The sequence below is a fragment of the Dermacentor albipictus genome, chromosome 6, assembly GCF_038994185.2.
Source record: "Dermacentor albipictus isolate Rhodes 1998 colony chromosome 6, USDA_Dalb.pri_finalv2, whole genome shotgun sequence".
NCBI lineage: Eukaryota > Metazoa > Arthropoda > Arachnida > Ixodida > Ixodidae > Dermacentor > Dermacentor albipictus.
The window spans coordinates 108,371,386-108,383,632 of NC_091826.1; the positions used below are offsets into that span (position 1 = coordinate 108,371,386).

General features: G+C 47.2%; 1 protein-coding gene across 3 annotated transcripts in view; it reads right to left on the minus strand.

The window, feature by feature from the left end:
• Positions 1-359: 359 nt before the first annotated feature.
• The window catches only part of LOC135905001 (EEF1AKMT4-ECE2 readthrough transcript protein-like), a 57,617-nt gene continuing 45,729 nt past the window's right edge, over positions 360-12,247 (minus strand). For 2 of the 3 annotated variants that reach the window (XM_070541227.1, XM_065436000.2), the window contains 3 exons: positions 11,666-11,839; positions 6,059-6,484; positions 360-844 (listed from right to left, as the gene is read on the minus strand). In XM_070541227.1, the coding sequence (XP_070397328.1) occupies positions 544-844; positions 6,059-6,484; positions 11,666-11,839 (901 nt within the window). In that variant the 3' untranslated portion in view covers positions 360-543. Of the gene's footprint in view, positions 845-6,025; positions 6,485-11,665; positions 11,840-12,247 lie in introns of all 3 variants that reach the window. The other variant, XM_070541226.1, reaches the window with a different exon arrangement.

Here is a 12,247-nt window from a genome sequence, read left to right on the forward strand (position 1 = left end):
AGACACGTGTCAGTGGGAAGCCTACTGGAACAAGACCTGCCTTTGTCTTGTTCCAGAGGAGCCTGCACGTCAAGAACTAATAAGAAAGCAAACGTTATAACAAAATCCTGGCACGGTGCGAAATTCTGGTGGTCTTCAGCACATGCTCGAGGCTGCCAACGCGCTGTTGCATGTTGCCGGCTGCTGTTTACCTGTTTGGCCAACCTGAGCGCGCATGCGAACCACACCGCACCGTGCGGTCCCAGCAGAAATGTAATTTTGTGACCGGTTGCTCTCATCATCCGCCCTTCATGAACCGCCCGCGTGCGGTGCGGCTTGCACTGTTTGCATCCAGTGCCAAAGTGCACCTAAAGGAGCAATTTTTATTAAAAAATGTTTTATTGCTAAGAAAACTCCGCTATTGACGTGAAAAGAAATGCAGAATGATCATTAAATAAATGTTACTTTCCGTTTTTGTTTAGAGCTTCACTTCGCAATTTGCCACGTAATGCTCATTCCTGGCGTGGCAGGCGGCCATCGGCACAGAGATATGTGTACAGCGTGCTACAAATTGGAAGCCTTGCAGTGGAAAGCCTCCTCGAAGTAATCAAAGCCCTTCACGGCGTTCGTACACCGCTGGTGGCCGCGAAAGGGCAAAAGTTGGCACAGGCTGTGACAGTATGAGATGAAGAAGATCTGCTCCGCCGAGAACTCTTCCAGCGACACGACGTGCTGGGCTCCGGCGCCACCTTCGTCGAACTCCACGTTCTCGACGTAGGCGTCATGGGCGATGCCCAGGGCCCGCTGCTCGGCGTTCAAGTCACCCTTGGCCCTGTCTCTGCGATGAACCGACCAGGTGCTGTTCCTGCGAAGTTCGAAGGCATCCTGCAGCACCTCGCACACCCACTACTTATGCTGACGTCACGGCCTTCACATTGCAGGTGATGCATGTGACCTCGGATCAGTTCCGTCGTGTCATAAAAACAAATAACTGATTATTTAGTTTCTAAACCGAGCTAGCTTACCGCACAAGCCTGGAGACTCGTGTTAGTTGGTTATTAATAATTAAAACAACGTACAGGCCGAAGAACGAGGAATAAGAGAGACGGCACACACAGTGTGTTTCGGCTCTCTTAGCCCTCATCTTTCGCGCTGTACGTGGCTTTAATTATCACAGAAGCTGCTGCAATTAAGTGCCATAAGGATTGTGAAAGTAGATACAAATAGGTTTGCAAGTATGTAGCATTGAAATGTGTATTGCCACTGCAAGAAGCGCACATTTAGAAAGCAAGGACCTGAAGGCAATAAAATGCTTAGCGGTCGAAAATTGCGACACACATGCACCACGGGCCAGTGCATCTGAAGCAGACGTGACAGACCTCTCGCGCGACATTACATGCATCTCAGTATGCTGTTGGCGTTCTGCGACAAGGGTGCCCGTTCGAGGTACGTGCGAAATAACCAAAGAAAGCTATTCCCTTTAAAGTGGTAGAAAGAGTTTAAGAGGTGAAATCGCATTATGAAAGAAATGCATGATGCAATTGAATAAATATTTGTTACAGTGAGAATATCTGGGCAGCGTTTCTTGTTTCGTTGCGTGATTCCGCAGCCAACAGACCGGGCAATCGTGCAAATATGCTAGTGTATTGTACAGATGGCCGCACCTAAATGCCGACATCATACATGCGTGCTGTGCAGCGTGAACCAAGGTCTAGGAATGTAATAATGTGTTTGCAACAGGAAAGAAATGGGAATATGTCCCGCGGAATGAATGTCTCGTAATAAACCGCCTACGCAGCGAATTAGGTTCGTTATGCGAGGCACCACACAGGCATACCCCAACGTCGGCTATGCGAATCTTTCCAATCCCAAGCCTAGCATTCCAGCGCATGTGGTGGCAGCCTGGGCACGTGGATCTCCCACTCGGATTTTAAAGAGCAAGATGTATACTTTCGTGAGCAATGTGAGAGGAAACACCAAATTCGCTTTTAAACGATGATTACTCGTGATACACGGGCACAATCTGTAGCCGAGTATGACGAGTAATCGTCGTTAACAAAAGAATTCGGCGCTTCCTCTCATATCGCGCGCGGTAGCATGTCTTGCGCTCACTGATTGGGGCGAGAAATCCAAGTACATGAAAAAAGTGCCGCACAGCTGGACGTGCAGTATTCTTACGCGTTTAGCAGGCTTTCTTTCAGGCTTGGCAAAAATTGGAAGTTTCGCCCGATGAACGAAGCACTGACTCCGATAGCATGGTTTAGTGTAGCGCTTAAACTCCTCGGGCGGTGTTCTAATTATACGTGGGTCCTACTAACGCGAACGCGACGCACGTGGTGAGACAAAATTTCTGGTATACCCTTGAAAGGTCTAACACGCCGTGTAAGCCGTCTGTCGTGATCTCGCACAGGCGCCACTACGCTGCCCGTTTATGCCAGTGAAATTGCATCACTTTCAGATTTGAGCAGCGATATCGCTTTGCACTTTTAATGTTTATTAGTCTGAGAAGATTTAAGATAACAGTCATGCGCTGTGAGTGTTATGTTTCATTGTACTTGTTTACAGGCTGCTGAAAATTCTGAGGAATAATTGAGTCAGAAACGTAAGACCAGGTCTGAGCAACACGGTATCTGAATAGTATCTATGCCTTTCACATACGGCATATAGGCCATTCATAAACATACCGCATACTTATACCTAAATATATGTGGAGCTCTACGGCAATACCTACAGCCACGACCACAATTCGCTTGGAGTGTCCATATAATTCCTATCGCAAGAAAATCTTTTTCTGTAGCATGTAGTGAAGAACAGAAAGCTGGATCGGGAATTTTTCCCGATGGTCTACCATGATTTCTTCGTTGACACTATTGCTCTGAATACAATATTTGAGCAAATGAATAAATTATAGTAATTATGTTGCCGTGGGCAACATAATTACTTAATAAGTGGGCAAAACACAAGAAATAGTCTGACTTGCTCCGAGCTACTGCAAAAACGTTATCTCGGTTCTGTCCAGCAACGTCGCATTTGCACAATAAAATTTGCCAGAAGTTATCTACCATACATGGTATTATATTGAGATCCTTCTCATGTTATACGAGTACGCGCGGGTTTTATGCGAAGCATATTACTAGGGCTCAACCCAGCTCCTCAGGCGCGGCGGTGTCGCCTTCAATACCACGTGACACCGTGACGTCACGACAGAGGAGAAACGGGGCTCCAACTCGCGCCGTCGCCTTCAAGGCTGACCACGTGACACCATGACGTCACGACAGAGGAGAAACGGGGCTCCAACTCGCGCCGTCGCTCGCGGCGGTATATAAGCAGCTGCGCTTGCCTCTGCTAGATACTCACGAGGTGAGATGCCTCCTGGAGACAGAGCTGCTCGTTGGAATGAGAAGCGAAGGTTGCGGCGTGCTACAGAGACTGATTTTCTAGGTGGCTTTGGCTCAACTCTTGCAAGATGGGCTGGGTGGGAATCGAACCAGGGTCTCCGGAGTGTGAGACGGAGACGCTACCACTGAGCTACGAGTACGATGCTTCAAAGCGGTACAAAAGCGCCTCTAGTGAATGCGGTGTTACCTTAGAAACGAGCTGTTTCTAAGGCTCAGGCGTGCGTCGCTTGCTCAGGCGCACATTTCGTTGCCGCGCCGAACGCTGCGTTGCTCGACGCTCACCGCGTCCAATGCGGGGCGCGTAGTCGCTGCGCCGTAGCCCATTGTCTTACACCCCTTAGCGGGTCGACGGGAACGCTGTCGCGTTCCACTCTTGAAGGCGAAGCAGAGTAACGCATGAGTTGTTTCTTCGTCTAGCCGAACCAAATATAGCCAAGCAACAGAAGTTCACCAGGCTAAACAGTGGTTCAACAACTAAAATAAAGGCTAGTATGCTTCGCATCCTGGGCTTAACCTTAGCTAAGCCACAGCCATTTTTTATGGGGAATTCGAATAGCTTCACTTATTCATACATATGGTGCTTGCCCTATATAATACTGGGTGCTTTATTTTAACGTGAACGTAATTAAAAAATAATCGTCGGCGGCATGTAGCACAAATAAACAAATTGAGCTGGTTTACTCAAAGAGGCAGGTATTATAGTAGAAATCAAGATGCAAAGTGACTAGTAACAATATTTAATAATGGGTATTTAACTAATTAATTCAGCCCAGATATTGCAATACACGAATTGAAGCCAGTGATGTCACAAGGCACATCCCCCTGAAAGGAATTTTGACGCCAGCACCAATTCTTTAGCTAAGCACAGTCAACCGTGCGGTAATAATGCACTGTTCTTCCACTGATGATTTTTTAACAAAATGCGTTTTTATACATTGAAGTTAAAAAATTGTGGGAACACCACTGCACTTCGTCGCAAATTTTGGAAATACCTTTGTCACATGACTTTCGAAGTCACCGTGATGTAACTTCGTAGCCAGTCACCGTTTCCAATTCATAGATTACAATGTGTACCATCAACTAATTAGTTTATAAGCTAATAAGCGGAAATCTCATGATTACTCAAATATTCATTGTGGTTTCTCATGCAAATAATATCTGCCACTGAGAGTAATCTAAGTGAAGGAGTAGAATTGTGCTACACGCCACGGGTGATTTTTTTAAAATTCTCTTAACCATAAGGAAAAACACCCCGCATGTGGGAACATAAGTGTTATTTCACGTGATAACGTTAAGGGCCCAGTGTCGCAGAAAATCCGGCGTCCGGCATCCAGCGTTCACCGTCTTCTTGCGACAAGTAATTCCAAGCCACGCATACCCAACCACGCAGGCCCTCCGTGTAGTGCAAAGAAGTTACTCAGCTAATTTAATTTCTCAAAGTAAAATGCGTCAGAAAAATCGTGAAGTACGCAGCCTACAGAGATGTTAGCGTCGGATTGCAATTTGAATGTACGAGAAAACGTAATTCTGTTACGCGGAAACTCCAAGACAAGCCCCTTTTCCAGCGTTTCTACCATTCATAGAGTGGCGCGCCCAGGTCCTTGCAACACCTCCAGATGGCGCACGCCTCCGCGCATCGCTAAGGTCCTTCTATCGCGGCCCACGAAGGAGGCCGCGTTTCCGCCAGAAAGCCCGCCTTCGTGCATAGCTTTCTCCGCCAGCGTTTCTCGGTAAACATTACGGTTACATAAGCTGCAGTTGCCGGAAAACGCGAGAAGCAGTCGGGGATCTTTGAATGCTGTCGCGTTCCACTCTTAAAAGCGAAGTTTAAGCGTCCTCCAAATTTTTCCGAGACCCACTTATGCTCACATGGGCATCATATGGGACACGCCCGATATGATGCATGGGAACATGTATGGAACCCCCACATGTTCATGAGAATTATTGGTACAGCTTTTAGTACAGCTTTTACAGCTGTAAAAGTATATATGTTTCTTTCGATAGGCGGCAATACGCTCAAAATCTTTTGTTAATATGTTTTAAGGAAAAAAATTGACCGTGGCTGAGCTCGGCTATGCCAGGATATACGTAGCGAAAGTTAAGTCTTGGTTAGTCTCGATTGCAAGTTTAGGTTAGTCTGGTTGCCTAGCTATGTTGCGGCGTTTAGCCAGTCGTTCGGCGCGCTGTTCGTCACTTTCCTGGGCGATTCGTTTCCTCTTCATCTCGTTCCGATGTCGATTCTAGGCCTCCTCCTGCTTATCAGAATTGTCGCCGTCCATACTGCCGCCTCAACTGTGGTTGCGGCGCACGCGAACTCTCCTTTTCAATCCTCCGACATGTTATCAGGCATGCGACGCAGCTCGCGAAGGAGCGGAGGCGAGCACAACGACGAGCAACGCGGTGTGATGTCATACCAAACGGCGGCGGCGGAAAGGCCCGGCGCTGCGCAGCGGCGGTACACCTGTGGCTTGGTGCTATTAGTGGCGCATGCGCAGTAGTGACTAGGGCGAGAGAGAAATATCCGCGGCGAGGCGCGCATTGTGACGTCATGTGCCGCTTCAGAGCACCGCCACGGCGAAATCGCAAGTTCGCGATCAGTGAAGCTTTCCCTTTAAAACGTGTATCTCTGTAGATTGCCGTCTCGTTACCCTGTGCGATTACACCTTTGGGCAGCCGCTTACTCGGCGTCGAAGAACACCTCGTCGACGTCCATGGCCGCGGTCAGCTGACGGGCGAAGGCGGCCCCAACGCCGCCATAGTTGACGGCCTTGGTGGCGCGGGCGTAGAACAGCGGCTCCCGCAGCACTCCGGGCCACACGAACACGGCGTTCTCGAAGGGATCGTAGCCGAAGAAACCGTCGCGGCTCCGTCCCCCCTGAGCGCCGATGCCCGTCAGGTGGCGGTAGGTGGGAGAGCCCAGCAGGGAACGCAGGGCTCGGCGGGTGGCCAGCAGGTGCTCCAGGTACGAGTGGGCCGCGTCCGGCTCCGGAAAGCTGGAGTACATGAGCTCCAGCTCGTCGCGCGATATGCGCAGCAGCTCGTCGCTGGGCCAGACGTCGAGCCTGATCCTCTGGAGCCTGTTGATGGCAGCGTCTGTGCTGCCGTGCCTGCATCGTACGCGCGGTGTTGGGGCGCGTGTGTCGGACACGACGAAGAAAGTGACCCCACACGAAAGGTCGTACGCGGTAAAGCCGCGGAAAGGACGCTACCATACTAATCCCACTTATAAGATACGTTAGAGGAAGAAAAAAAGAAACATTCTGCCCAAATAATTTGCTACCAGTGCTTTCAGAACCTATTTCTGAGAAAATTTCGTATCCAGTGGGGACAATTATAATGTATTTTGTTTCACATACCCAGAAATATGGGATATTTTGTTCAGTTTCGTCTTTCCGCCACCACGCGGCGTATAGCCCTTAAAGAATTCGAAATTCCCCCTATGACGTATGCCAGATGCACAACTAAACGAAATCGAATAAAGAGATGGACACCCTGATACTGTTACTTCACCTCGGTACTTGGAAACGAGTGCGCTTACGTATCAATCTTATATGAATGACATCCAGCTACTTGCTTGACAGCAGAGGCAATGACTCGACTTTGTTTTGCTAGACACCTGGCCAGACAGCTCGTCACAATTTCGAAAGCTGAGATGTCTGGCCGAGATAATTGCTCCGCCGAAACTTCCGGTGAATGTCATTATCGTTACTTGAGTTCATTTTTCTTTCTGCACGAATGTGGTCGCGGGCATACGTATACGCTGGTTTCGCTATCGAACTGGCGTGATGCATTAAGAGGAACCTTTAGATTGGGCCGAATTACGATGTCACGATGTCGCATGTTTAAATACGCGCAGAACGCAGAAATGCCATTACAAAAAAAATAACAGCAAGAACTGTGGAACAAGTTGAATGAAACGTGTTGCATTTATTCAAAAAGCCAAATTCTAGTGAATGTAATAAGCACATTTGTTATTTAAGACATGAAACTTTTTACAGGAATTGCCGAAAGTCGGGAAGTTGGAAAAAATAGAGACACGAAGTTTAAAAACTTGTAACTCGGTATCAAAGACGAATATCGCAGGTCAGTAAACTCGATCCGCTAGCTCATCTAAAGCAGATAAATTACGTGTACGAATACACAACATACGCGATTTTGTTACAATGCTTGCAAGGGTTCTCGCAAAAGTCCTATTTCGAAATTAGGGTTAAATTTAAGTGTGGCGTTTAATATAGCATATTTGTATAGTTCACATGTAATATTAGTGCAGCTTACCGAATTGTCCTGTAATTTTTCATTGCTAAGGTAGCGTTGTAAACTTACGCATTTGAAAGTTTGCAGTTTAATAAGATTTTCTAAAAAAATTGGCAACCCAAATGAAACATTCGTTTGCTGCAATCATTAACTCTTAACTTTCTGTTTCAAATTCAACGAAGTCCATTAAGTTCGGTGCAGGGGTAGCCGAGAAAAACAACTGCTGATTTCCCATTTATTTAAATAGGAGCGACCGCGCTAAAAATTTCCCTTAAGTTCGAGTTAGAACAATGCATTTGTTTGGAGGATATGTTTGTAAAGCTTCTTAGTAACGAGGATGAGCAAATAAGAGTCGGAGTGGCGTCTGGATTAAGGGTGTACGAATATTCGAAAATTTGGATAACGAATCAAATGGGGCACTATTTGATTCGAAGACCGAGTCGAACAGTCACTATTCGTAATTGCGAGTATTTTTCGAGTACTTTGCGAATATTTCAAAACGTCAACTGTGTCCAAATAACATAAAATATGAACATAAAACATAAAAAACATAAAATATGAACAAAAGTACGGTATATTTTCACCCCCGCAGGCATAGTATATACAAATAATATGAAAGCTTAGCGGAGTAATAGTGGAGCAGGCTACATCAGTTAGGTAGACATACTTCAGACGTTCAACAGCGATCATTTGCACTCTCTGAAAAGTCCTGTGCATGTGAAGAAACTACTTGCATCCTCCTAATGCTCCATCTGTGATTTTAACGAGCGGCGTTTCACAGCGTACTATGCAATGACAGAAACTTGCTAACTTTAAGAATACAGGGATGTGAACATCGTTTTATATTAATCGGGATATTATATATATATATTATATTATAATATATATTATATTATATATTTATATTATACGGAAAACTGCTCGAAAAGTATTCGATACTCGATTCGCTTCTGGCACTATTGGATTCGTATTAGATTCGGTTTCAGAAATCATTATTCGCACACCCCAAGTCTGGAGGGATAATATCACTAGCTGCTTGCCCATAGAATAACAAAACGAATATAGCAAATATATTAAAACGTGCTACGCCTGTGTGCCCCAGAAAACTTCAAAGCACTCCGATACAAGGTGCATTAAAGACGGCCTCTTTTTCTCTAATTATTCTTTGTATATGGCTAAATTATTGTAAACGTATAACCTGACAACATAATCTTAAAAAACGCGCAACACTTGCGCGGCTTACATAGGCACAGAAAAATTTTGAGGGCAACTGTTTCTCTCGAGCCGTTACGGTAGGAATTTTTAATGCCCGATTTTTAAAGGTCTCCTCACCAGGCCCCATAGAAAATTTTGGTTATACGCTGGAAGTGGTAACGTGTCCTCTAGGGAATATTCTGCTGCAAAAACTTAAAAATTCGTAGCCGAGATAGAAATATTTCTGCGCCGCGAACCCATAATTTCAGCAGGCGGGCTTCACTGCCACGCAACACGCTCTCTCCACTCACCCCGTCTAGCCTTCGCAAGCGAAATTCCTCTCCTGCGTTCCTCTCCCATACTCATTCTCGAGGATCGCGTGATGCATACCTCACAGGCCCCGTCTTCGTTTTTTTTTATCCTCGCTTTCTTTTCGGCGCTACGCACTTCCGCTGACGGCGTCGCGCGTGAGCTTGTTGTCTCGTTCGCGCAGCGCACGATTTTGCACGCTGTCCACAAGGAAGCATGACTAACGGTATCATCATCAGCAGCAGCATGGCTACGCCCACTACAGAGCAAAGGCCTCTCCCATGCTTCTCCAACTATCCCGGTCATGTAGCGGTATAAATCAGTGCTACGCGAATACTGAGGCAGAACAAGCAGATCGCAGAGCATGATCACGTGCTGCAGCACGGTAGAAAATGCCATAGTTTCGGTACCTACGCACGTGACTGCACGACCGTGGGAATGAGCAGGTGAAGCGCAAGTAGATCTCTCTTGCTTCGGTGCGAAGTAAACCAAAAAACAAGCAGACATTCCGTTTGTGTGTCTTATTATTTCTCTAAACTTCAGTTCGTCAATTCAAGCAACAGATCGCACAGATAAGAGATGTTGTCTTGAATAATTCTCGAAGTCACGTGTCACCCCGAGCGACGTCACACTGCGGACACGACTACGTAGGTGCAGGCACACGAGTACGTCCTCCTCCGGCTTGGAGAGCGGCCGCCGCGAGAAGGAAAAGTGGTGTTCGGTTTGAAATTATGCTCAATATATGCTCTGAGCTCGTCAGCTCAAAATGGCCAGACCTGGTGAGAGGCGCTTTAAGCGACCAGTTTAACACTTTGCCCGCGTATGATTTTGCGAACTGTGTACGCTTGACCATTTGGAGAAAACTGCAATTCACCAACACAAATAAACTTGCACGCACAATCTGACATCTTTGTTTACAGGAACCTCCCTGCGAAATTTGACATCAGTTGAAGTATTTTTTGTTGTGGTCTTACTCTTAGCTGTCGGCTATTTTTGGTATCATCATTCGGTCACGCCGCCAAATACAACGCCGGATTTTCGCGTAATGTGACACATGATGCTTTCGCATCAAAAAGTAGTGTTCTTCCTCTTTCACTATAAAAAAAACATCAGTGGCTAACGCCGCAGTAAGACCTCGCATGGACATGTCGCGTGCTTGTATCATGTGCTATATAGAAGAAACAAATCTACAACCCAGCATCTACCACTGCTTCAAACGCTCGTGCACTTCGCAGCCTGTCACTCGACCACTCGAGAACTTTGATTTACAATGTACGGTGTGCTATTATCATCAACAAAAGCTATTTCATTCGTGGGCGAAAACCTCATCCAACAAACTAGGAGGTAGTCGCGCAGTGTATCTACAGATAACAATTCGAATGCTTGTCAAAGTAAAACACAACTTCCCCTGAAGCAGAACGACATGCACGCTATTAGATCGTCATATGTTCCGTAACTACTTTTTTCTGCTAAAGCACAGCTTAGAATTGCAGTAAAAATGTTGCTGTACGGTTACATTTGTGAAATGTTTTCAAAATACACTACTGATCACCGAGACTGACTGCACGCACAAACGCGCGCACATGTCTGGCCAGGTGCTCCATCCGCCTCATCGCCAGCAGTAGTTAGTGCCATGTCTACTTAAATCCCTTCAGTAATCAGATTTGTTTCCCAGATAGACCGAGGGAGCGCGAGATAAACCACCAGAAATTGCCGCCAAGTGTATACCTGGCATGCATTTACGAGCGCTCGCCCAAACTAGCACGCCGATTGCCCATAGATGGCACCACTGCGCAGGCAATATGGCGGCGCCTACAACAAAAATACGTGTTTTCATTCAGCGATGTATTGGTTGGCGCGGATGTTGCAACGTCCGGAGCGAAGTGTGACGTGACTGCCTCGCTAATCTGGAGATCGCGAAAGGCAGCGCGTTGGTGATGCGTTGGCGCGATTCACAACAGCCGTCGCCCACAGACCTCCAGCCGTCGCCCACAGACCTCCCAGACAACGCGAGCCACTCTGGCGGGATCTCGTAGCCATTGTCGCCGCACAGCCTGTTTTGCACGAAACTAAGCTTTTATTCTGACGCTTTCGTTCCACCAACGATGAGAGCGGCCCTTTCACGCGGAAAAATTGTACCACGAGTGTCAGCGGCGACAACACCCAAGGGATCGTCACATCGAGCCTTATTCGTAGCCGCTGGCCATCACCCTTTGCAGGAGCAGTGATTCACGTCACACGCGCTGGTACCGTGGGCTGACCTCAGCAGCTGACGCCTCCTCCGCTTTCCGTCTCATGCTTTCCTCCTTGCTCTTTCTTGACTTTCGCCCCCGCGAGTGAGAAAAGTGCTCTCGCGGGGGTGAGTGGTCTCTTTTTTTTTTCTTTTCCCGGTGCGCTAAGCGTTCGCTCTTTCATTCTCCGCTCTGCTTGTTCGCTCGGTTACGCCGACGCCGCCGAGGTACGCCCGCGCCAATGCTCAACGCAGGAACGGTCGCGTATGAGCTGCGCTCTAAAAAAAGGGCTATACATACCTTTGCTCGCTTGCCATGTTTTTTCGGCGGATGAGAGCTGCGACGGCCGCACGCAGCGCCTCGTTGAGGATGACGAGCAGGTGCTTCCGCCGGGCAGCCATTCCGACATGCTCGCCATGGTTCACCGCCAGGAAGAGACGGTACGTGTACTCGGCCTGCAACTCGCAGCGAGTCCTGGAAACACGGAGCAGTCGTGCCGGCGTTAGGCCCACACACTGGAATACTGAATACATTTCTGGGATTATGCTTTCTAATGGTATCTCTTTTGAAGCCGGGATGCGATAAATAGTCCCTGGCGTGCTTGAACTACTGATGTCAAACTACATATACTGTAGTCTTGCGTTTTGCCCATCTCGATATACTTTATCTTCAATAAAACGTATCTGCGGTACAATTACTGTAATACTATACAGTAAAATCTGCTTAGACGAAAACCGAAGGGACAGAAGTATTGTTTCCGTTCTTCAGAAGCTTCATTTAGGCAAATCACACAAAAATAAAGAATAGTACTATAATGAGAAGCATCGCTTGCTTTAATTGTGTGTGTGTGTGTGTGTGTGTGTGTGTGTGTGTGTGTGTGTG